The sequence below is a fragment of the Mastomys coucha genome, unplaced genomic scaffold (assembly GCF_008632895.1).
Source record: "Mastomys coucha isolate ucsf_1 unplaced genomic scaffold, UCSF_Mcou_1 pScaffold4, whole genome shotgun sequence".
Lineage (NCBI taxonomy): Eukaryota > Metazoa > Chordata > Mammalia > Rodentia > Muridae > Mastomys > Mastomys coucha.
The window spans coordinates 37,029,858-37,057,468 of record NW_022196910.1 but is presented as its reverse complement, the minus strand read 5'-3'; the positions used below and the strand labels follow the sequence as shown (position 1 = coordinate 37,057,468).

General features: G+C 37.1%; 1 protein-coding gene across 7 annotated transcripts in view; it reads left to right on the top strand.

The window, feature by feature from the left end:
- Nav3 (neuron navigator 3) overlaps positions 1–27,611 on the top strand; it is a 747,532-nt gene that overhangs the window by 503,954 nt on the left and 215,967 nt on the right. For all 7 annotated transcript variants that reach the window (XM_031349800.1, XM_031349802.1, XM_031349801.1 and 4 more), the window contains 2 exons: positions 8,514–8,631; positions 9,246–9,298. In XM_031349800.1, coding sequence (XP_031205660.1) covers positions 8,514–8,631; positions 9,246–9,298 — 171 coding nt within the window. The remainder of the gene's footprint in view (positions 1–8,513; positions 8,632–9,245; positions 9,299–27,611) is intronic.

The window sequence follows — 27,611 nt, the reverse complement described above, 5'->3', positions numbered from 1 at the left end:
ATCCAGGAGATGATCTTACAGCTATTCATATATAGCACTATATCAACTTAGTGGGTTTTAAAGTGCACATGAACTTTGTAGGGAAAACTAATAGGGATAGAGGAAGACTTGGAAGGGCAGGGATGGTGGGTAGATTTGATCAAAACTCATAATATGAATGCTTTATTAAGCAAATTAGAATATGTAATGTCTTCTATGACTAAGGTTTTGTACCATATGCAACGATATATTCCTCCCTATTCAAAGGGACTTAGTAACTTTTTAATTAAAATCCAACCCTTGGGGAAAAGATTTGCCAATATCAGATTCTTTTCTTTTGTAGGGACTTAGTAACTTTTGAATTAAAATCCAAACCTTGGGGAAAAGATTTGCCAATATCAGATTCTTTCCTTTTGCTGTCTAGCTTTTCCCTCTGAGCCTACGATTTGGTCAATGCACAAGACTGTTGCTTATCATGACAGTAGAGGGCAAAGGCATTAGAACCACTGGTGTTTCATAAGCACTGAAATCTAATGCTTCCTGCCAGACTTGAATTGCCTCAACATGTTTGCATCCTCTTAGGCCTTCCTATTGTCCGGTTGCAGATCTGCATGTGTTCCTTGCTCTGATTTCAGTTGTTTCTGGGCTCGCTGCTTTCTTTCCTCAGAAGATGCGTGTGGAGCGGGTAGGGCTCAAATGCTTTCCTAGACAGTTGAGTTGAATACTGTGCTTTTCCTTCTCAGAGCCAAGAGCTTCTATGAAGATCAGTCCTAAAGGGTCACCTGTTAGGTTCTGTCTCTGATGCTTTGTTTCCTTCTGTGATGGTTTGTACATGCTTGACCAAGGGAGTGGCACTATTAGGAGCTGCGGCCTTTCTGGAGTAGGTGTGGCCTTGTTGAAGTAGGTGTGTCACTGTGGGCGTGGGCTTCAACACCCTAGTCTAGCTGCCTGGAAGCCAGTCTTCCTCTAGCAGCCTTCAATGAAGATGTAGAACTCTCAGCTCCTCCTTCACCATGCCTGTCTGAATGTTGCCATGCTCCCGCCTTGATGACAATGGACTAAACCTCTGAATCTGTAAGCCAGCCCCAATTAAATGTTGTCCTGGTAAGAGTTGCCTTGATCCTGAAGTCTCTTCACAGCAGTAAAACCCTAACTAAGGCATCTTCTAATGTTTAATTCCAAGCAAGATTTACCACATTGGTCAGGCTCCTTTAAGATGCTGTGTATGATCTCAATGTACTTATTCATTTGTTGTTTTCTGAGATTTAGAAGCTTGTAGTTAGTTTGTAACCAAAATTCCAGGATTTCTCAAAGAACCAAGGATTTCCCATTTGTTAGGATAGCTATTTTTAACAACAAAGGTAAAACCTTCTTTGCAAAGTATATTGTATATCACTGGAGAAATATAAAAGGGCATTATAGAAAATATTAAGAAAATATTAAAATAAAATTAATCATGATTCAGCAAATCCACCAGTGGAAATGTTGCTCATACCAGATTCATATAGTGTCAAAGTTATGTCTACATGTCATGTTCACATCCTACCTATTCACAATAGTCAAGTAGTGAATTTAACTGAAAAGTTTATGAACAAATATGTGTATATATACACACATATATAAGTGTTAAAATTACAGTTAATATCAGTGCACAGTAATATGGAAATAGTGAGGAAAGTATATTTTAAATATCATTACTCAAAAATGATACATGTTCAAGCTGGACATGTACACTAGCATTGTTAATTTCACATTGCATTCATAGATCTTAGCACTACTTAGTATTCAATATCTAATTTTAATTATTTATTTTTTTTATTTTTATTCTTTAATTTTTTTTTACAGTCCAGACTTTATCACCCTCCTTGTCCATCCTCCTACTATTCCACATCCTACACCTCCTCCTCCCCACATCTCCAAGAGGCTGTCCTCACTCCACCCTCATCTCACCAGACCTCCCAAGTCCCTGGGTTCCCAAGTCTCTTGAGGGTTAGGTGCATCTTCTCTGACTGAGTCCAGATCAGGAATGTCCTCTGCTGTATATGTGTTGGGGGCCTCATATCAGAGACTGCTGGTCTTCCTCTAGGGTTGCCCTCCTCCTCAACTTCTACCATATTTTCCCTAATTCCACTACAGGGGTCAGTAGCTTCTGTCCACTGGTTGGGTGCAAGTATCTGCATCTGATTCTTTCAGCTGCTTGTTGGGCCTTTTGGAGGACAGTCATGATAGGCCCCTGTTTGTAAGCACACCATAGCATCAGTAATAGTGTCAGGCCTTGGGGCCTCCCCCTGAGCTGGGTTGACTGTGGGAGGGCAAACTCATGTCTACTTGATGCCTTGTCTTCCTACTGGAGATGGACTCTACAAGCTCCCTTTCCCCACTGTAGGACATTTCATCTAACGTCCCTCCATTTGAGTCCTGAGAGTCTCTCACCTCTCAGATCTCTCGTACATTCTAGAGGATGTCCCCACCTTCTACCTCCCCAGATTGCCTGTTTCCATTCTTTCTGCTGGCCCTCAGGCCTTCAGTCCTGTTCCTCCCACCCAATACCTGATCATGTTTCCCTCTTCCTCCCTCTGTTCCCTTTCCTACCCATCTCTCTCCCTCCCCTTCCCTCCTGTGGTTGCTTTCTTCTCTCTCCCAAGTGGGACTGAGGCATCCTCACTCTGGCACTTCAGCTTGGTGAACTTTTGTTGTTCTGTAGACTGTATCTTGGGTATTCTCTACTGTTTTTTGTTTGTTTTTGTTTTGTTTGGCTAATATCCACTTATTAGTGAGTATATACCATGCATGCCATTTGTGGTCTGAGTAACATCACTCAGGATATTTTCTAGTTCCACCCATTTGCCGGCAAAATATGTGATGTGCTTGTTCTTAATACCTGAGCAGTATTCCATTGTGTAAATGAACCATATTTTCTTTATCCATCCTTCTGTTAGGGAACATCTGGGTTGTTTCCAGCTTCTTACTAGCACAAATAAGGCTGCTATGAGCATAGTGGAACACGTGCCCTTGTGGCATGGTAAAGCATCTTTTGAGTATATGCCCCAAGAGTAGTAGGTATACTTTGGTCTTCAGGTAGATGTATTTCCAATTTTCTGAGGAACCACCAGTTTGCAATCCTACAATAGAGGAGTGTTCCTCTTTCTCCATATCCTTGCCAACATGTGTTATCACCTGAGGTTTTGATCTTAGCCAATCTGATTTGTGTAAGGTGGAATCTCAGAGTTGTTTTGGTTTGCATTTCCCTGATCACTAAGGATTTTGATCATTTCTTTAGGTGCTTCTCAACCATTCAAGAGTCCTCTGCTGTGAATTCTCTGTTTAGTTCTAAACCTCATTTTTTGACTGGGTTGTTTGGTTCCTTGCTGGTTAGCTTCTCAACTTCTTTATATGTTTTGGATATTAACCCTCTATCGGACGTGGGGTTAGTGAGGACTTTTCCCAATCTGTGGCTTTTCTTAATTATTTCATTTCATTACAATTAGATGGATACCTTAGGTTTAAGGAGTTGACAGTAATAATGGTTCCTTTAAAATTATTACAATTCTCATTATACTTAATATATATTCTCATATTAAAAGTGAACTACTTCTAATATAGTTAACATTTAATAGGTATATTAAGTGAAAATACATGCATGAGTTCATTCAGTCTTCACAGTGATTTTATTCAGAAATAATAGTAATGCCTTCTTTAAGAATGAGACTCCCTGGTACTGAGAAAATAAATATTCAGTCAGTGGACATCACATGGATTAGAAGTAGAACTTAAAATTAATGCTGTATAATGTCACCCAAATAATACATATTATATAATAGGTCCTAAAATTCATTTTGATACATATACCTTTGACTTTATCATTTTAATTACTATAAATGAATTTATATATAATATATGCATAAACACACTAATACATATATAAACATATAATTAGAACTTCATACATATATGAAGTTTGGGATAAATTTAATCTTATATATTCCTTATTTTCTAAAGTATAGTTCATAGAGATATATATACCATTTGTGAATCAAAATACTTGAAGAATATTGACATTGGAAGTAGGAATTATCTATATTCACATCATTGGCCTGAAGCTTGATGATTAAAATATTCAGTGAGTTCATACAGAAGTTGCCAAATATTGAATTTGTGTTCATTTTATTTTACTCACAGTTATACCAACTTCTTCCCTCAAAACCTACAATTAATTCATAGACTAATCCTGGCAAACGTAACACACTTTGTAACTCAATCAGCTGGAGCTATGAAGTTAAATACAATGACTGCCTTGTGTGTTGATGAACCAGAGGAAAGTTTGCAGGCCAAGCCCAGCATCAGGACATAATTTATCATCCCTTAGCATCAGTTCAAATAACAGAACTTAACGAAGGATGACAGGGTTGTTTGCATTCTCTTTCATCAGAGCATGACAGAGAGTGCTGTTGAGCTCCTGATTTCTTACCACGTCTTCTCTTCATACCCACTGTCTCCTTGAAGACATGCCTCATTTTCCCAGTGCTTTCTTCCACTCATGCAGTTTCAATTTAAGAATTTTAAGGAAAAAAAATAGGGGTATGCTGGCATATCCCTGTAACCCCAGTGCTTGAGAAACTGAGGCAGGAGGATTCCTGCATTTTCAAGGCCTTCTTGGGCAACAAATTAAATTTGACCTTAACCTGAGATATATAACAAGATCTTATATTACAAAGCAAATAAATAAATAATCTAGGAAAATATGTTTTATTATTTACAACAGGTAATTATATTTGGCATCTTAATTGTTTTCTGTTTTGCCAGCTGTATTATAGCATTCATTTGGGATGTATGATTTTACCCTCTGGTGATTTTCTTGTAATCTGTCATTTCTTTTACCTACAGGAAATATACACATTCATGAAAAAGAATGACTTACCAAAAGTTTGTGCATGTGATGTTTTAGGCAGAAATGTGGTTTCATTTTATTGAGTTAGTTACTGATTTTGCTGACTACAATAAAAGTCAGGCCTATGGTCTAAGCAAACTTTCAGGCAAAGGCCTCAAGTTTGTAATCCTCTTGAGAAAATACTAGAACAAGCCAACAGGGTCGGCCCATTCAGTCTGAGGCTTTCTTACCAGTGCTAACAGCCAGCTAAGTAGCTTCTGTTTGTTTGTCTAAGTTCCCTGAAATATTTGCATCCATGTTAAGACTCTTTCCATATGCGCTTGGAAAATAAAATCAAAATGTTGTATTGCTACTTATCTACTTCATTCAGTTTGCTTTTTTTTTGACCCAGGTGACCTCTCATAGAGGCACTGAGGAGAACGTGACCACTCTGCTTCAGTGATGTCTCTTAGTTGAGGAAGCAGAGAAACCAGAAATCCCAGCTAATTAGAAGATAAGAATCTGGCAGATGTACAGAGCCAGAAGGATGCAATGCAGTTTCTCAGCCTCTGCCCCAGTTATTCCAATTGCTTCATCTCTGTGAAGCAATTAACCTTAACAAGTATTTTTTCTTATGCTAGCAGAGCAAAATACAACAGTGTTACTCATGGTCTCAGGGACATCTTCTTCAGGAGTGACCTTATATCCTGTTCTTTACAGAGGGGCTTTACAGTTCTCGGTGCAAGGATTATTGTTCACCCTCCTTTACAGGTTAGGAAGCCTAGGTGACTTTCCTGGGCCTCAGACCAGACTTGTCTCGCTTCAGAACTCAGTCTCCTTCCCTCTGTGGGTTTTTAAAGTCAAGTGATGGCCCTGTGGCCGCCCCCTGCCTGTGGAGGGACTGGTACGATTCAAGTCTAACTCAAACTCAACTAGCAAGGAGAACTTGGAACTCTGTCACTCAAATAAAGTACAGATAAAAGAAGGAAACTTAATGCTTTGAATTTATGTCTTTACAAAAAGAAAAAGGAAAATTTTCAGTCCTATAAATAAAATAAAACTTTAAGATTCATTAGATAAGTGAGTATAAGGGAGTCAACAAACAAGATAATTTAGAAATTGGTTATGTTGTGATTTAGAGGGAGCCATGAGTCATTTTCTTATATGCAAATGTCTGAAAAATAAAGATTATAGATATGAAAAGTTAAGTGGCACTTTACCAGCATAGTCTTTCTTATGTGCCAATATACCTTCAGTTTTTTACATTGTGAGAAAAATAGTATCACTAGATATGCCTTAGAGACTCCTTGATATCTTCTAAAAATCTATTTTCTATGTTTTAATATTTGGAATGTTTCTACCTAGTAATACTCTGAAAAATTGATCAGCCTGTCTTAGATGCTTAGCCATATCAAATATCATCATATAAGTATTCAAAGATATCTGTGTGCATATATATGTGAGTGTACATATCATTTTAAATACAGTAATATAACAAAATATTAATTATCCTTTATGGAAGGGACTATACTTTTGTACAAAAGATTATCAAGCATATACATTATATATGTAATATATATAAAATATGTATATATATAATATATGTGTATGTGAAATGATTTTTAGAATTGCTGTTATATGAAAAAACTAAAATTATAGAATGCAGTTTTAAATTTGAACCTAATATAGTATGTGTCTGTGTGTGTACATGTGTCTTTGTATGTCTCTCTCTGTCTGCATGTGTATGTATGTGTATGCCTGTGTATCTATTTGTGTTTCTGTCTTTATGTGTGTGTGTATAACTGTTTTTTTCTCTCTCTCTCTCACTCTCTCTCTATCTGTCTCTCTGTGTGTGTGTGTTTGTGTGTGCATGTGTGTGTAAAACTGTGCTATAATATGGTAAATTATAGTTTAGACATATTCATTTGGAACATTTTGTATCAAGTTGCACAAAAGCATGAAGGGCTACAACTCCTGGGTAGACTTCCCCCCTTTGCTGTGCCTCATATACTTCTGATTTGCTAATTACAACATATGTTTTTATTTTCTCAGAAATAGCAAGGTCTTGTGTTCTAGCTCTGTCATCCCAGCTACTCCATAGGTTAAGGCAGGAGGATCATAATATCAATGCCTGCACAAGCTACAGTGTAAACCTAAGTCCAACGGCATCAAGTTAGGAAGATCTTACCTTAAAAACAGAAAAGCATGTTAAAATCATAGCAAAAGGGTAAAGTGTTTGCCTGTCTTGCCTATGAAAGGTACTAGGTTTAAGTTCTATTGTTAAATATAATCTATTTAATTTTTAAAATTTTCATTTCATGTGTGTGTGTGTGTGTGTGTGTGTGTGTGTTTGTGATGTGTGTGTGTATGTACCATATACTTATCTGTTTCCTGAAGTGGCCAGAAGAGGGCATCAGATCACTCAGAACTGGAGTTAAAGAGCTACCATGTTGGTGCTGAGAAGGTAACCCAGGTCCTCTGCAAGAGTAGTAGTAAATGCTCTTGACTCTGGGGTAGTCTCTCTAGCACCAAAGGATTTTAAATAGTACATTTTCACTGTGTTGGCATGTAGTGCTCATGACTCTGAGATAAAATTCAGAGCTCTTCAGCTTAAGCTGGACTAATTTTAGGCACTCTACATCAGCCACAGTTTCTCATTAGATTCAACATTTTTTGGCTGCTTTTCTAATCTCATTTCAATTTTTAATATTATGTTCTATTTTCACCTACCGTGTAACAAAGTTACACATTAACTATCCATGATATTTAAAGATCTTTAAGCCAATTTCTATATTTTATGGTTATTAGACTAATGGATTTTTAAAAATAGCAACACTTGGTGTGTGTGTGTGTGTGTGTGTGTGTGTATGTGTGTGTGTGGTGTGTGTGTGTGTGTATGTGTGTGTGTGTGTGTATGTGTGTGTGTGTGTGTGTATGTGTGTGTGTGGTATTCTTGAAATTTCAGCTTTTCTTTATATCATGACCACTTGCTAGAGTCACCCTCTTTTGTAAGTCAAATCGCCAACCCTATGGCTGGCAAACTATTTCCGAATTCTGTATTTCAATTGCTGCATTATAACTCCACATGCTGCCTCTGTGTTCTAATACAAACACATTTCAAGAGGCTTAAACGAGAGGTGACAGTACAAACAATATATCTTAGGCAGGAAGGCATTTGCAATTATTCCATAAAAACCACGCCAAAACATTGTCACATTAGGATATCTCAGATGGCAAATTCAATAAAGCCTCTTTGGAGAAACACAGTTTTTATAAAGTTCCTCTATAAGTCAGTCCAGGTGACTTCCTTTTATACAGACAGGATTATTTTCAAAATAATGGAGGGAGGGGAGAAAAAAAGAGAAACCCAAACTCTTTCCTGGTAGCAATCTCCTCCAGAGCCATCTGGGAAGGGAGTTTTGCTTGGTCACAAGTGACTAGTCCATGATTTTGAAAGGAGTGATTCATCCTCCTTTGAAACAGGAGATAAGTGGGGGAAAGAGCCGTTTAAAAATGACTTTACAACTGTTTCCTTTGGAGCTATGACTTCTTTAGCTGGAATGCGATCCAGAACAGTTTCCCTTTGAGCCTCGCATTTGCCTTGAGGAGTTTTCTTGTCTCTCTTCCCCCACACCCTTCTCACTTCTTCTCTCCCTGTCTCCAACAGATTTACACTGACTGGGCCAACCACTACCTGGCAAAATCTGGCCACAAGCGGTTGATCAAGGACTTGCAGCAGGACATTGCGGACGGGGTCCTTCTGGCAGACATCATCCAGATCATTGGTGAGACCTGCTCTCTTAAATTCTGACAGGCTCTGCTCGCAGCTCTTTTGCTACATTGTAGTTTAGGTAGACCAGACACAGAATTGTTTGCTCCTTGTGTCCAGGAGTGCTGTGAGTGTAGCGATCTCCCATGTAATTAAATGTGTTTAGGAGAGACTGGAAAGAGCATTCAGGCCATACTTTGAAATAGTTGGAACAGTGGCTTTACACATATAGGATTGTCAGAAATGAAAACTTCATTAAACCATATGCCTCCCATGTGTGTGCAGTTTGTTAACCAGAGTAACTCATACACTGAGACTCCTTGAAACTGGATCTTGATCCAGCAGGGCAATTGTGAAGGGTCTCATGTCAGCAGTCAGTTGGCACATGCTGGAAAACCAGCAGCAACTTCCTCTTTTGTTCTTTGCTTGATTTGTGCACATAGAATTGTTGGGTGGGAACAAGTGTGTGCTCTCCTGTCCATGTGCTTAGGAGACTGATCAGGAAGCAGGGGTCTTTCTGCTTGGAGTTTTATTTATGTATTTTTTAAGATCTCCTTTTTGTGTGTTTCCCTTCATTGCTTAAGCATGTTGTCCTCTTTTCTCTCTTTTTATTTTATTTCCTGGTCTTAGCAAATGAGAAAGTTGAAGATATCAATGGATGTCCAAGAAGTCAGTCTCAGATGGTAAGAGTCAAATTTATTCTCATTCATTTTTCACACTTAGCACCATTTTCAAAGTTAGCTGCGTTTGCATGATTGCTTTAAAATTTGTCTGTATGCCTTCCTGCTTGTATAAGAAATCATCTGCTCCCAGGATTCCTGTGTGTTCAGGGTCAGTGCAACAACATCAGACTCTGAGGAATTCTGATTACTGTGCACCAAGCCTGGAGGTGTGCGCTTTCTGACCTTTGACCTATTTTTCTTCTGTTTGTTCTGATGTCCTATAGTATGTAATTTTGTACACTGGACTTTCTGTCAGTAAACATAATTTCAAGCTTAAAGCAACAGAGTTTGCTTGGGCAACTATTTTTGGAATAGTACTTATGGTGTGCATTTTTCAAATTTGAAGATAGTGTTTTAGGTGTTCTTCAGGAAGGTCAGTGTAAGCACACAAGATTGTGCCTCCATTGGAAACAGCTCTGAAGGCTTGCTGTAGCCTATATGCTGAACAATATATGATTTTGAGATGAGATCCATAGTAACTTCCAGAAAGCACTCAGTCTGGACTCCCTTTACCGCAGCAATATCCGCCCTTTCCCATCTAGCAAAGCTTAACATCTGTAAATAAAATCAGAGATTGATGAACAGCTGAGAAAACAAACAAACAAACAAAATAACTAGTCACAAAGCCACAACTTAATTTCCTGGGATGAACATAAGACAGACTGCCCGTAGTGAGGATATACAAGGTGTTACCAACCTGAAAGCAGCGCGAGTTTCCAGGTAAGACTGCTTCAGAGAATTCTCATGCTTAAGGGATCCTTGTCAGAGATTTGGTCAAGAGAAAAACTCATGAACTTCTTAAACCTGCTGGCCTGCTTTAATTAATGTCAGAAAACTGAAATCCAGTGTAATAAAAGAAATTTATTCTTCACGCATGATGAATTAGCCTGGACAAAACAAGAGCACTCCAAAGAAACACATTAACAACAACAACAACAACAACAAAAAAACTATTAAAATATCATGATCTACAGCTGTTGTGAAAAAAGTCACTATAAAGATACTGTCTCTATAAAAGGCTTCAGCTTTGAGGGTATTTCCTGAATGAATTACTCTCAATGTAAATGGTTCTCTGTGGAAATTAACTACATCTGCTTTGTAAAATTTTACTGCTGGAATGCTAAATAGGATAGATGTAGATGCTGCTATGTTAGTTCTGTGATGTTGGAAAAACAAACTCTCTGGGCTCTCTCATTTGCTAAATAAACCCTAATTAAATGATGATCTCTCTCTCTCTCTCTCTGTCTCTCTCTGTCTCTCTCTCACACACACACACACATACATATATTTCATTATATTATATATTAAAATTAGCATGTTCATATAACACTAATTTAATATAATTATATATGTACAATTATAATAGACTAAATAAAATTTATCATGAACTTTGTAAGTAATGTATGATCAGATTAACACCTGCTACAATACTAGGAGAGCTTTTTCTTGAGATATTTGTTAGTCTCTGAGATGCATGTATCACAGTTGTGATTCCTAGACTTGATTTTTTTGTTTCCATCGTTCTAACCATAAGGGAATGGTACACAATGTAAAGTGTTTTAAGTCTGTTGCCTTCCACCTGCTCCCCTGATGTGATGCTGCTTACTGAGGACCTGATATGCTGACAAGCTCATATGTAATGACAGGGAAAAAGTATTTCCAAAGCTTGAAATTATGGAGGAGCCATCCTCTGACTAGATCTGAAGTATCTGGACCTAGGATTTCTACAAATCTGCAGATTATCTTAACAGCCGTCTCTGTTACTTTTTCCGGTTTCTTGTTTGTTATTAGCCCTGCTGTGCAACTCCTGGTGTGCATGCTGTCTTAATACCTCTGCCTCTAAGGACCAAAAATGACAGCATAGTTGGGGTCATAGTACATTTTGAATAAGGACAACTTGGATCGAGGCTTTCTGATTGGTTGAACTTTAGTTCTGGCATTGGCACAAGCCGCCCCTGTTAACTAAGAAAAGAAGCTGTGTAACAAATGTAATTTCTGACTGGGCTATTTTTGTCATTGCTTTTTAGAATTTTTATTGCCACTGGGTGATTAATGAGTACAAAGCCCAGATGAGAGTAGAGACCAGACAGGAAAAGATAGACTAAGCATATGGATTAGACATGATGCTGCGGGTTGTTATTGGACAATTCAAAGTTGTGCATCAATAAGTATGCCATCCTTGCCCACAGAAGAGCTTTCTTTGTTATATCTCACCCATCTCAGCTTTTGCGACATTTGGTTACTGTTTGTGTTTGGTATCAGCAACAATAACAAAAACACATTTAAAAGTACCTTCTAGTACTAGATAGTCTGAGCTTACATTTTAGACTCTGTGGCCATTAGAGAATCATTTAACACATTAAATACTAGAATTTCTGGAGACAGGAAATTGGGGTATATTGATCCATTTATTTTATTTTTTATTAGATTTTTTCTTTATTTACATTGCAAATTTTATCCCCTCTGAACCCCCCCCCTTTCTTATCCCCTCTCTCCATGCTTACTAACCCACCTGCTCTCGCTTCCCTGTCCTGGCATTCCCCTACATTGGGGCATCAAGCCTTCAGGAGACCAAGGGCCTCTCCTCCCATTGATATCCCACAAGGCCATCCTCTGCTATATATGTGGCTGGAGCCATGGGTCCCTCCATGTGTACTCTTTGGTTGGTGGTTTAGACCCTGGGAGCTCTGGGAGTACTGGTTGGTCCATATTGTTGTTCCTCCTATGAGGCTGCAAACCCCCTCAACTCCTTGGGTTCTTTCTATAATTCCACATTTAGCCAATGTTTACTTGGAGCCATAAGGTAGCTGGTAGCAGGGCATTTGTTTGAAGTTCATGTAAAGGGCAGAGTTGCAATATAAGTGCATAAGAGCCATGGGGTTGTATAGGGAAGAACAAAAGGTCCCAGGAAGCCGGGATCTTAATGTGTTTCAGGAAAAACTGTAGTTTGAACCTAGCTAGGGATGTTTGAAGGGGAAGGCAGAACCTAATCACATAAAGGCCATGCAAAGAGTTTATGTGATGTTTTGAACCAGTGGAGGATACATTGGATGACTTTTCATGCTTGGCTATGTCAAGTTATGATACAATTATTTTAAAAATCACTGTAGGTGCTACGTAACATATATAGAATGTAAAACTCCAGCTGTATGTGGAAGATGGACAGTTAGTTTTTGGTTTTAGGCCAAATGAACAATCTGGGAATTCCCATAGAAGAAACTAGGCTGGAAGGTGGAAGGAAACTGATGCATTTATATTCCTGGTCTATAAAGTTTGATGCTTGCTGCACCATAAGTTCTTACCTTGAGAATCTGAGGAAGTTAGTTATTAAACAGTGCTCATACACAGGTGATGAATGGCAAGGGGGAAATCTTGGCGGAGGTCTGTGTAAATTCAACAGGGAAAAGGTTTATGATGGAGAATATTAATATTTATGAAGTAAAGTCAGGAAAGGAAGAGTGGTAAGTGAGTGTGAACGGAGACAGCAGATCACAGGTGTGTCTTGTTAAAGCTCAGGATAGATTTCATAGTTCAAGCTATGGTGTTTACTTTAGTGCAAATATTGACTACCGTGAGTTGATTATTTTAATGTAGCAGATGCTGTCAAGTGGCACCTAGTCTGGTTAATATGCTAGGTTGAGAAAGCAAACTTTGGTAATCAGATGGGTGTTCATAACCAGTGTAAATATCCACTGAGTCACAATTAATTTGTATGAGTGTCCTTTTGAAAAGAAAAGAAAAGCTGCTGGAGAAACAGCTGGGCTTGGGGTAGTTTTCTCAGTGGTGAAAAGAAAGAAGAGGAGATGGTAGATTAGGGACAGGAGAGATGGGCCTGATTTTGAGCACTTGCTGCTCTTGTATAGGACCCCACTGGCAGCTTGAAACTCTTCACAACTCTAGTTCCTGGGATTTGAAACCATCTCTGATCTCCACAGGCTTCCAGCACACATGGTGTATGGACATACATGCAGACAAAGCACCCGTACACATAAAATAAAAATAAATATATCTTTAAGAATGTAGCAGTAGAGAGAGAACAGATCCATGGTGACAAGAACATGAGTGGTAGTATGGATTCCTAAAGGAAGTGATACAGAAAGATATCATAAAGTCCTTGGAGAAGGTTGGCTATTAGGGAAAAAATATTAAGAAAACAAACAAAAAACCCCATTTTCCTCTGTCATGTCATAGAGTATGAATATATGATACGTAGCATTGAAGTAGACTAAACCAATATGCCAATTTCTGAATCAATATTGTAGTGATCAGAATTTGTGTCATGCTAATCTAGTCTTTTTTGCTATTATCCTATTGCTTATTATATATACATATGTGTATATATAATATGTTTTGAATTGTAAAGTGCCTTATACAATAGAAGCAAAATCATGTATGTACAGGTATAAAAAAAGAATATAAAAATGTTTAGACAACATGGTTCAGAGGGCACATATTTAAAAAATTATTCTATCCTCTTTGAAATATATAGCTATACCACTCAGGGTTTCAAAGACATGTTTTCTCAATGAATTTCAGGTTATGATCACTTTGAAACACAGACATAGTTCTGTGGGATCTGACCCAATCATATATCTAGGATGAAATTATTAATATGGATGACACCTGTCGAGTGATTTCTAGGTGGGTAATAACTCAGATCTGAAATATAGGCTCTGAGTGGCATAACGTTGGTGAGCTGACATGAGGAAATAAATTAATACACTATAAATACCAAGAATGTCCTGAATGCTCAGTAGATTAAAAATAGCAAAAGAAAAAAAAAAGCCCAACATTTACTTGAAAGGCAGAGGCACAAGTGTAAGCTTCTCAAACAAGAATGTTAGACATGAACGAAAATTGTTTTGAAAACAAGTTCTTTTATTTCATCTTAAGATAGACTGTTATATTCAGGACCCTCAGAAATGCCCCGATGGTTTAGGAATTTGATAGTTTGAAATTCCTGTTAGGCAAGAATTAGTTTCTATGACATAGCTGAGGGTTAAAAATGGGTGGCTCAAAGCTTGTCTGTTCTTGATGGTGCATTCCAGTATGCGACCTTGCTTCTAGATCAACTGTTGTTTAGCCACAACATTTAGCTGTGTTTTCTATTATATCCTATATATTGTGTAAAATTTACTGATAAAGGGTATTTTAGGATGTTTGTTCTTCTTAATTTTTTAAAATAGTCTTAGAAGACAGAAAAATAGGATTCTCTATGATTCCATGACCCACAGGGATTTCCTAAAGGAAATTTCTTCTGAATATTGCAGATATTTTTAACCCATTTTTAGAGTTACACTTGTCTTGGAAGTGACCCATTCTTTCTTAAGAAAGTATCTTATGCTTTCTGATTTGGTGCCTTTTAAAGTTTTAATTCTTTTTTTAAAAAAATATTTAGCTTTATTCTTTAATCCTTTTTTTACACTCCAGACTTTGTCACCCTCCTGGTCTGCCCTCCAACCGCTCCCCATTCCATACGTCCTCCCTACCCCTAGTCCCCAAGAGGATGTCCCTACCCCCTATTCCCCACCCCACCAGGCCTCACCTCTCTCTGGGCCTCAAGTCTCTTGAGGGTTAGGTGCATCTTCTCTCACTGAGACCAGACCAGGCAGTCGGCCTCATATCAGCTGGTGTATGCTACCTGGTTGGTGACTCAGTGTCTGAGAGATCTCAGGGGTCCAGGTTGGTTGAGACTGCTGGTCTTCCCATGGGGTCACCCTCCTCCTCAGCTTCTTCCAGCCTTTCCCTAATTCAACCACAAGGGTCTCTAACTTCTGTCCATTGGTTGGGTGCTAGTATCTGCATCTGACTCTTTCAGCTGCCTGTTGGGCCTCAGAGGGCAGCCATGCTAGGCTCCTGTCTGCAACCACACCACAGCATCAGTCACAGTGTCAAGGCCCCGAGCCTACCCTTGAACTGGATGGCTGATGCTACTTAGAGGGTATTTTAGGTTAAGACAAGAAGAAAAATTTGGCAAAATAGAGAAGGGATAAAGTACCAGGATGTTCTTAAATGTTAGTAAAATTTTATAAGAGGCACACTATAGGATCATCGGGAAGCCCAATTCCTAACTTGGTTCACATGATTCCCCACCATTTTGAAAGTTGCTAACTTTGGAATGGCAAGATGAGGTGATTAATGAAAGCAAATATTTACTGTCCATATTTCTTTGATATAATATGAAGTACTAATGAAAACTTATACTTTAAATTCCTCACTGATTTCCTTCTTTGCATATAGTCATTATATATGGAATGAATATAAACTGCTCTTTTAGATACTCTTTGTTTCAGTATTGAGACTTTCATCCTGATGATTTTTAAAACTAAATGTCTATAGAACTGTGCTGCTTATTAGTGAATTTTTGAGATGTATTATATGAGATGAAAATGGTTCTCAGAAGAAGGAATTGAAGCTGGATTCCATCTGGCAATGAGGAACGTGGACAGTGGATACCACAGTCGGTTGACATACTGATTTTTTATCAACATTTTATCTTAGAGAATTATTTCATTTTCTATCATCTTTATGATGGTTTTAATTTGTTTTGATTATAGAGTAAGATTTTTTACTATACTGCATTAGATGCAGTAATTGAAAGCAATGGTGAGACAGGAGAGGCCTTCTCTACCTGGTCTCAGGCTAACCATTTAAAAAGTTGACCTTTGAGCAGATATATTTTTTGAGCATAGTAAGATCCAGGCTGGTAACTTCACAATATTATAATTAAAAGATTCTAGTATGAATTCACTCTAAGCTTATGTGAACAGCCATGAAGAAAAATTCTTAAATATTCTTGTTACATTTTGAAAAATCATATTGTCTACCTATTTTGTTAATTGCTTTATATACTAAAGAAATATTAAAATGTAACTGCACGGAATCTGAAATTTAATGGTAGTTCTTAGAATTTGGCAGTGTCACCATGACTTATTGATTGCGTTTCAAACATACATATATGCACAGGCACACACACACAAGCACACATACCTGGAACTAGATGTTTTACTAGTTCTTATTATTCTGTAATCAGAACAGCTCTGAATAGTGGTTTGGACTCACAGCTTGGTCCAAGCCTGATATCCTTTAGATGTGTTTATAAATAAGTTTGACATAATGCAGTCTGGAATTTAGACCACTGGATTTTTGGCTGTTCATGTTCCCCCTTCTTGCATTTTTAAATACATGATTTTTAATAGAAGTCATAGCCATGAAGCAAATTTCAATGTTATCAAGACTTTCCCTAGTCTCTCTGTTCACATATTTGCAGTAAGAATTGGTATTTGATGTGGAAGCTCACATTCAGCTTTATATTTTTATTATTGAATATATTTTACTTACTCATCCACCCTCTAAGAAAAAAAATACAGCAGCAACAACAACAATAATAAATCCATGACAGAATCAGTGGTAGAAAAGCAATTAGTTTTATAACCTCTCTCATAACTTGTGTCTACTTTATAAAGAATGCTTATCTGAAATATATGTAAATAAGATATATGTCCAGTGAATAATTTTTACCTGAAGTACATATCTCATGTATATTTTAGATAGCAGGCATTTTTTGAAAATATTTCCTCTGACTGTATTGATTTATATCATTAATTTTTTGCCTTTCCTTCAGACAAAAGGTTGAAGACTAGCTTCTCATTTCTTTCATAGACCATACATTTCATATCACATCAAGAACGGCATTGCTGCATCCAGGATGGTCTAGGTTTTTCTTCTGTGTTCTTACATTTTTACTTTTGGTGGCTTATCTTTAAATTTATTGCTTACTATAAATTAATTTTCTGGAAAGAACAATCAGTCTCACCATATATAGTCCTTGGTTGGTGGTTGAGTCCCCGGGAGCTCTGAGGGTACTAGTTAGTTCATATTGTTTTTTTTTGTCCTAAGGGGCTGCAAACACTTCAGCTCCTTTGGTCCTTTCTCTAGCTTCTTCATTGGGGACCCTGTACTCAGTTCAATGGATGGCTATGAGCCTCTACATCTGTATTAGTTAAGTACTGTCAGAGCCTCTAAGGAGACAGCTATATTAGGCTGGCTTGTCCTTCCTTCAGTCTCTTCTCCATAGTTAGTCTCTGCAACTCCTTCCATGGGTGTTCTGGCAGCATGTGCATAGTAGAGGATTACAAAGTCGATCATCAATGGAAGGAGAGGCCCTTGGCTCTGTGAAGGTTCTATGCCCCAGTGTAGGGGAATGCCAGGGCCAATAAGTGGGAGAGGGTGGGGTGGCAAGCAGGGGGTGGGGGGAGGCAACAGGGGTTTGTTCTTGTTTTTTGTTTTGTTTTGTTTTGTTTTGTTTGAGGGGAAACTGGGAAAGGAGAAATCACATGGCACGTAAATAAAGAAAATATCTAATAAAAAAAATGAAAAAAAATTTCTGGAAAGAATGCAAAGCCTGCATCTAGGCATGATATTCTTTGTGTGATATCCAGTTGTCTTAGCATCTGTGTTTTTTTTAAAGTACTGTCTTTTCTTCATCATGTTGCCCTTGCTTTTTTGTTGAATTTCAGTTGTCTCTACATATGTACCTTCTTCAATGGCCTTTCTGCTCTATCTAATATGATTCGTTTGTTCTTTTTCCAGTGTCAGTCGCCTTAATCCTACAGCTTTGTAGCAAGTGTTGGCATCCGGTACTAATAGTGTTCCGATCCATTTGTTCTTTTTGTTCCATGAAGTTCTATCAGCTATTCCATGTCTTTTACTTCTATGTACACATTGTAATCATTTCTTCGTTGATTTCAAAATTGCATGCTGGAGTTTGATTTGAGATTGTTCTCTCTTTCTCTCTCTCTCTCTTTCTCTCTCTCTCTCTCTCATTTTAATGCCTCTTCTTTTCCCTCTCCTACTCCCAAACATGTGATAAAAATAAGCAATCTTTTCTGAGACCACATGTGTTTCTTCCATTTGTGGAAAGAATATAATTGTCCATGTATTTGAGGAAGGGTGTGGTCATATGATAGAAATAATAATTATAGGTTTTTATGGTGAAATTGCTCATTATTAACTCATAAAGCAATTTTGCAACTTTATGATAAAACACCAAGTTCCTGCTTTGTTCTATTTGTTGGAACAAATTGAAAAGAATGAACTTATTTAAAAATCCTGATATCTTCAGGTCAATGAATTCTGATGCTGCTTTTTGAAATGTTATAAGGTGTACCTCATTCTGCCTTATATAGCTCATGATAATAACTCAACATCATTGATATTTGACAACAGATGTTAACATTTGATACATATTATTCTCTACCAAGCCAGTTGAAGTAAAGGTGAGGTGATTTTGACCAAAGAGAATCTTATCTAGTAAAATCCTTGCATACTTTCCACATCTATGTCTCTATTAATCATCATATAGACACATACACATAGAAATGTACACACATATTAAAACAAATATATATTTATGAGAAGCTTATTTTCTCATATGAACAATATATATTATAACATGAATCCTCTATGTCTAGTATAGGTATATGTGTATATATATTCATATAGATAAATATATAGATATGCACATATGTCCAATTCCTACCATACAGCTAAACTCTTTATTTTTAATCCTCACATAATATTTTGAGGAAGGACATAAAAATGCTTTCATTCAAATTCTACACATTAGGAATCAAAAACTTCGGGAATAAACATTTCTTGGTTTCTAATAACATATACATTGCAATGCCCAAATGAAAACTAGATTAATTTAACCATAAAATATCTATATATTCAGGTACCTATTAAGTAAATGCATTTCTTATATCAAACTGCAGAGCGGCTGCCAACTAAATCCTGAAAAAAATAAAAGAAAGGAAAACAAAAGAGATGAATTGAGTTTCCTTGCAGTTTTCCCTATCTTGCTCTACAAATATGGGAGCAAGAAACGTGGTTGTCTCACATCTCAGTGGGACTGACACCTACCCAAGGTTTTATTCTCTCTCTGAAGAACTGTTCTAAAATGGGAAGTGTGACTGGGAGGGGCAGAAAGCAGGATATAGAGTAAATAAGTAAGAAAAATTTTGAGTTTAGAAGTAAGTATAGTAGGAAGTTGATATTTGTATGTCATGAAGATTTTCAAAATATCACAATGATTTTCAGCATGTAGCTAAATTTCCTGAAACTAAAAATAAAATAAATTGCATGTGTTACTTGGAAAAAAATCACACCTTCAAATAGAGAGATTTGCCAAGCAGCTGCCCACAGAAGAGCCCTAATGTCATGTAGTTTGCAAAGGTGAAATTTCCACTGATTTACCTTGTAGATAACTGAATTGCCTTCAGTTGCTGCTGAATCATTGCCAATTCCATAAATTAAAAGTATGAAAATTTGGTTCAAGTCCTTGAGGCCATAACGGAAGTAGTTATCATCAGGACAGAATCAAGAGGTCATTTATCTGAGTTCCTTTTAAAGGCCAGAATTCTTTTCTGTGCCATTTCCAGCTTTTTGGCTAAAATTCCAGAGATTGTGGTCCCATCACTGATCCCCTGTCTTGGCCTCTGAACAGATACAAGTGCATTGGGTGCAAACAATGTGGAGGCATTTAAACATGTAAACTTTCAAAACATGTAGGATAAGTGGATTTTGCATACTACACTATCTTTACCTACTACATTCGCCAGGCATCTTCTGAACAACACTTGTGCTTGACACTGTTTTTGCCATGTGCCAATTGTGTAGACAGTTTTAGTCAAGAGAAGAAAAAGCTCAGTTACAATGACTACATTACATTTGTCAGAATAGTGTGAGAGAAAGAACAACTTCCCTGCAGGCTTTAGGTTCACATTGAATTCTAGCTGTATAATTTGTTAATTGTTCACATATGAATGCAAGGCAATCTCTCTAGCTCCTCGTAAATGGAGAAAACAAATTTAATTTTATCAAACTTTGTAGGGAAGAGAAAGGGGGGGTTACAGTTAGAATACATAGCTAGGTTCCTAAAATTGTTTTTCAGTTTGCTCTGTGTGCTAGCTCTGACAAGTCAGGGTTGGAGGAAATTGACAAGAAACATCTAGACTGCTCCTCTTGCTTCCATTCTTAGTATGTAGCAAGTCTATGAAATGTATATTTACATAGATACTGTATCTTTTTCATGCAATATGTTGTGAAACTAGAGTATTTTGACTAAGTTATAAAAGTTAAACACATTAAAATCATTGTTAAAAGAAATTGATTGCAAAAAGCATGGGTAAAATTGATTTGTGAAGATCCTTTTACCATTCATCAGTGAAACTATAGAAAATAGATACTCCACTCCCTTTAACTAAAAGGCACTATTAGACCAAGCTATATAGTCAGCCTTGACCCTTGCCCGATCATGGAGGATATTCCTCCTTAACCCACAGATGTCACTGTGTCCTGTTTCCTGCCTCCAGATTCCTCTGGATTTCAAGATTCTTGACCCCCTGAGCCACCCTTGCGCAATCTTTCCTTCCCAGTGCATTCTTCAAATAGATCCAATGTCTCTTAACCTTCTCAGGAATTTCACACTTGTGGATACTTAGGAGCTATGAGGAAAGACATGGGCGAGGTTGTTTTCTGTATCCCAGGCTATTCTGAACTTGGGTGCCTCAGGTTTGGATTTTCCTAACTGTGACCAGCTGACATTCAGCTTCATTCATGGATTCATCTCATACCACAGGCTTTTAGTTAGCTCATCCTCCCTGGCCTGTCTCAGGAAGAACAGGCTTCTTCTTAAGCATGCCTTTGGGTCAGTACTTTTTTCATTATAAGTTGATATAAAGATTCCCTCTAGTAGAAAATCTCTTTGTAAGTTTCAGACTTCATTGTCCTTTGAGGTTCTGATTGAAAACAAACTTTTCTGCCTTCATTTTAAGTGTTCACATCTCTCATAGAATAACAAGCATTATCTTATACTGGAATACATTTCTCATTTAGAAAAATACGGTTTCTTACAAGCCCTGAATCAGGAAAGGGTTGAAGAGAGAAGAGAACCAGTAGAGGTTGGTGGGAGAGGGAGGCTGTAATAATCCGAATGCATACTATACATTTATCAAATCATCAATGAATAAATAATAGACATGTTTAAATGATATCTTGGGCTTGAAAATGTCTCTATAAATTTTGTTTGAGGGCTCTGATCCAGAATCTAGTTTCTAAATGAGATTGGGGAGTTGTGCTGACAGCAGTAAAGATCCATTGAGGTGAAGTTCTGGTGAAGAGAATAGAAATCTCTGACCTGATCTGAAACCTAATAGCCTGCCAGGTGGGCTGGACCAACCAGCCTAGAAAGGCAGGTTTACTCTAAGCCATGTTAAAGAGGTATGTGAGATGGTTAGTTCTTCAATGAGAGCATGCACCTGTCCTCCCAGAATTCCTGTCTGTGGCATAGTTGTATATGGGGTCACAGCCAGGAGGCCTCAGAAGTTGGTCTAATTATCTGAAGTACTCAAAAAAAAAAAAAAAAAAAAAAAAAAAAAAAACCACTCAGTTTTCATCTTATTCTCTCTGTATGTGTTGTAAGAAAGATTTTCATAACATCTGGGGCTTTCTCAGTGTTTCTCTAAAGGCCCTCCCAACATATGGCTCTTTATTTGCCGTACATGTAGCTACTTTTCTGCATGTACAATTTCTAAGGGCGTGATTTTCCCTCCTTTCAGCCATTCACCTCCTCTGGGCATCTTCTAACATTTGCAGTTTGCCTGCTCTGCTGTGGTTTTCTTTTGAACTCAAAAAATAAATGCAATTACTAAAGTAATAAATGAAAAGAGCCATCATATAACTTTTAACTAAAGCAGAGCAATTACTATATTTTACTTTATTTCTTCAGACAAGTTTATGTTTGGTTAGAATGTTTGACTAAAATCTAATTATTTAAACCCATTAGCATACACTTTTGATCAAAGTGAGCCTTCTCATTTTAATTTTCTTAGCAATGATATTTATTATACAGTTAAGTGATTTAATTATTGAACTAATTTACAATATTGTGAGTTCATTGTGGGATACGGAAGTATAAATAATGCCAGGCATGGTAGCACACATCTGTAATCCCAGCACTTGGATAGCTGAGGCAGGAGGATCAGGAGTTCAAGGCCAGTCTAAGATATATAGCATGCTCCTATCTCAATCAAGGTTCTTTCTGTTTCAGTTGTATGTGAATTGGAGGGCAGAGCTACCCTTGGGTTCTGGGTGAAATCCCCTCTATGTGTGTCAATGTATAGAGCAAGGTGCTATTCAATTCTCTTTAACAACTCCTGAGCAGTTTTCCTTGTGGTAGCTCTGCTTGACAGGCCTTTTTCCTCTCTCTGCTGCTAGTCTAGCTTTATCAAAATCTGAATTACCGCTCAACTCTAAATGACATGCTGTGAAAGCGTCTGCAGATCTATAGTGAAAATGGATGACTCCATTCTCTCGTGTACTATGCAATCCTGTTTATATATCTCTCTAGGAATTTATCATACAGTACCATGTATTATAGTGATGTATGACTCTTTACCATCTCAGCAGCTATTTTATAAGCTCACAAAGCCAGAGACCTTGCAATTCAATTTTATAACCCTTCACCATCCCACAGAGCCCTTTGTTCATAATAAACAGTTAATAGTTGCCAGATAAATTAATCACATAGTATTAATCCCTGTATCATGAATAAGATTTAAACATGCTCTCCAAGACTAATATTAATCATATTCAGTCCTAGGGTGCAAATATCCTTAAGCAAATATGAAAAAACTGGTGGGGAGACAAGCTCTAAATCTATTAATGTTGTGCAAGACTCCTCTAGGTACAGTGCTTAGAACAAGTTACACCAGTTTTGCTGTTAAACGGGTCAGGAATTAGATAGCCTAGTATATGAGTTCAATAAAAAGATGTTTTCATTTGGAATCAATTATTCAATACTGAAATAAATATTTACAACTGTTCATAATGTAGCCATTGTATTTATAATTATAATACATTAACCCTCAGTTAAAATAATCAAAAATATAAATTTGACTGTTTTGAGTGTTTTGTAATTTAAAAAAGATAGTATGATTTCTCTTCTTCCTCATTTGAAATCCAGTCTTATTTGGCAGTCATATAGTTCCATAACAAGTTTTTAAGGATAAACATAAATATATAACAGTGAACTGATTGCTATTTTTCAAACTGGGTTTCCATTATTTAAGGGAGTATATGAAATTACTGGAAATTAGCCAGTGCTCTTTAAAATATTTCAGAACAGTATCTCTTTCCTAAATACAATAAGTATTAAATGAATGAATAAATGACTCAGTTTTGTATAATATGAACCCAAAAGGCAGTGCTCCAATATGATATAAAATTATATAGTTAGTAACTACAAATATTTTAAACTGTGCTTGATGCAGGATCTGAATCCAATTCTTGGTTTCCAGACTGTACCTCACCACCCTCTATAAATCCAGCTTCAATGTTCTCTTCTAGTTTCTGCAGAAACCCCACCTGCATATACACGGATACAGACACATACATGTGAATGTAAACATTTTTGACCTCATACTGAAAGGTTTTAGTAATGGTGTTTGTAACACCATTAAATGTTTGGATAGACTCAAAAAGCTTCAAAGCTCAGCTTATCTGTATGTTTTGGTACTTCTGAAACTATTTATTGTGTATAGGAACTTTACATTTTTTTATTATCCTGTTAGCATTTTCATAATTGTTTAATAATGAAACACATGAAAAAGGGAAAGTGGGCATTCTACACACTAAAATGTAAATGACAAAGAGAAGAAAGGACTTAAAAACTTTGCTAACACAATAGTAAGAAACTAGAAGTCTTTAGACTGATTATCAGTTGAAATGTGTGCTGCTAATGCATCAGATAAGGGATATAATCATGGAACCTGGGATATATGCATTTGTAATACTATCACAAAGATGTATGTATGTGAATACCATTGTATTCAACACAAAATTCATGAGTTACATAATACTATAGTTCACATGAGCAAGAGATATGTGAACCTCCTCCTACAGGCTGTATGAAAAATTTCCACAGACAAATGAATGTAAATTGAAGTTACTTGATTTCCATTGAGTAGAGTAGATTCCTGTATTTGAAATCACCCAATTGTTTGATCAAAGTACACCTATCTACTGACATTTTTATTTTATTCATTAGGAGATAAAACCTACAACTTTGCCTTTGAAAGTGCCTCGTTGCTTCTTATATAGAGTAACCTTTACAAGCTACTTGATTTATTTTTTTTCAAAATAAGATTAAGGCAAAGCTGATCTGGGCTCTAACCCCAAAGGAGATATAGATATATTTGTTTTTTTTTACCATTGCCCCCTTTATTAATATCAAGTAGTTTTGTAATGGTCACTAGTCTTTGTGATTATGAGATCTGACTCTGTGTGGGGTATAAAGCTGAGTGATTCATGTGTCCAACTTCTCCATGTATTCTCAGTAATGGTGTGGGATCTGAGTCTCATTTTAGTTTTATTTTTAAATTGAAATGGTCAAGGAAGGATACCCCCATGAGTCTCTAAGCAATAGAGACTCTTTGATCTTCTTTCTGTTACCCCACAAATACAATGGTGACAACTTCTTCCCACACATCAGTATTGAGAAGATATCAACTAAGGATAGCTCCTGACTGATGGGCTGGCCTTACTGTTTCTCAATGCTCTGCTTGCTGCCAGCAGAGTTTAATTTTCTCTGATCACCACCATCCTTTTGATTCCAGACTACAAATAATTTTCTTCAATAACTTAAATGGCAAAAGACCCAAACCACACATTTTAAATTAATTTCACCTGCTACTGCACCTTGTATATGATGCTATGTTTTGATTTATTGATTTGCTGTGGAAGTTCACAAAGATTTACTGATCATCTGATCTGTTCCCATAAGTATATGAGGTTGTGAGTAGCAGCAGATGTGAGAGTGAGATGCCTCTTGTCATCTGTAGAGATGGACATGATGAGGATAGAGACTAGAATCTCAGGACACCATAGTACTACTCGGCACAAGAGACTCCATAGTCAGTACACACACTGAATTTGGTTATTAATCTTGGGACTTGTGGATTGTAATTTATGGTTTGATTATTTTTCTATTCTTTCTGGAATGATCCGATGCCTGTCTTCTGTCATACATATATCCCCACACTGGTATACTTCTTCTCTGGAGTATGGTACATGGAATAACAGTGCTTTTTATAGCATGTAGACTTTTGATTAAAAGATAACTATTGCTTATTTTTCTATATATCTATTATCTATTAAAGATGTGTTATGTGCTATATAGCATATGTTGTATGTCATATATTATAGATCATATATTACATATCATATTATATATCATATATTATTATATTATCTATTATATATAAAATAGATAAATAGCACCCATTTATATATAATACATTATATAGAATAATATAATTATATATTTTTATATGACCATCAATCATGAGCTATCCTTGGTTGATATACTCTGAACATTGGTATGTAGAGAGAAGTTGCCACATTTGGATATTTGGAGATAAAGACATATATATATATATAATGTAAGATTTTACAAATATTGTTATATTACATATATAATTGCCTATATAGACACACACATACACAGAAAACCATGCTAACAACACACAAATTAATGAATGTACATGCTTATGAAACATCAGCAAGTATATCTTGATGCCTGCAATCAAACTAAAGGCAGGAAGACATCTCTCACTCACCCCCTGATTGCCCTGAGTTGTTTTCTCTGGCTCTGGAGTTAGGCCAACAGAAAGTGAGTCTCTGTGATGCTCCTGTTTCTGCCTCTGCCTGAACTCAGCACTGGGATTGCAGCTGTCATGGCCTTTTACTTCCTTGAAGATTCGACCTTAGTCTTGAAAGTGCTCATACCCATGGATGCATCCATCCTAGTCTTTTCCTCTATTCTTTTTAAAAATTATTAATCATTTTATTTGTTTACGTTTCTAATGATGTCTCCCTTCCCAATTACCCCTCCACAAGCCCCCATTCCATCCCCGTCCCTCCTCCCCTTCCCTCTATGATGGTACTCCTCTACCCAATTACCCATGCCTGCACTTACCCTCCTCACCATTCTAGCACCCCCCTACACTGGGACATCAAACCTGCACAGGACCAAGGGCCTCCCCTCCCACTGATGACAGATGAGGCTACATATGCAGCTGGAGCCATGGGTCCCTCCATGTGTACTCTCTGGTTGGTGGTTTAGTCTCTGGGAGCTCTGGGTGGCCTGCTTAGTTGATATTGTTCTTCCTATGGGGTTGAAGTGCCTTTCAGCTCCTTCAGTCCTTACCCTAGCTCATCCATTGTGGTCTCCATGCTCAGTCCGATGGTTGGTTGTGAGTGTATGTATCTGTATTGGTCAGGTGCTGGCAGAACCTCTCAAGGAACAGCCATACCGGGCTCCTGTCAGCAAGCTCCTCTTGGCATCAGCAATAGTGTCTGGGTTTGGTGACTGCAGATGGGATGGATCCCTCCCCCCACCTTTTTTTTTTCTAATAGCAAAGCAGCCTGGGAAAGAATCTGATGTACATTTCAACACAATACCCTCACTAAAGACTCAGATGCTGCTGTTGAAATGAAGTATGTTAGGTCACACTCTGGTCAAAAATTTCAGCTCTATTTTTACAACAAAGTATTTTCAATAATACTTTCTTGTTAATATATTTTTACTCAATGCAGATGTGTATGATTTGGCTTTATTTCTGAGCTTCAAACATTTTTAGGTGACTAACTTGAATAATTTCTTGACATTTTAGGAGACTCTCTTGCCTGGTAGATAGAGTCTTCCTTCCCTGCTCACTTTAAATATTTACAAGCTGGCTGTCATACTAAACTGGGTACTTAATGTCCATGCACATTGCCCTTTTAAGATAGGAGAGATAGTATTTGAATTTAACCACAGGCTCCCTCAGCTGTGAAAATGCAAATACAACTTTTGAAAGAATGTTTTTTCCTATGGTTTAGACTCAAAAATACGCCTCCATTTATTTCATAGAACAGCTCTCTTTTTTATAAATCTTCTGATAGAATTCAGTATTCCATGTCCTAATATTCTAGTAATTGCAATACTGTGGTCTCATTGCAGATGGATATTTTCATTGAGACTTATTTGTAAAACACAGATTCTAGTTTTATGATACGTAGGTGGGTTGCTAGGATTCAAGAATGCTATTCTTGATTATGCCTTTATCAACTGTTTGCAAGTATCAAAGTAGACAATGGAAGCTTTATGGTCACTCTGTATTCAGCCAAGATAATTCTAGTAAAACTCTGGCAACTCTCTCTAGAATGAAAT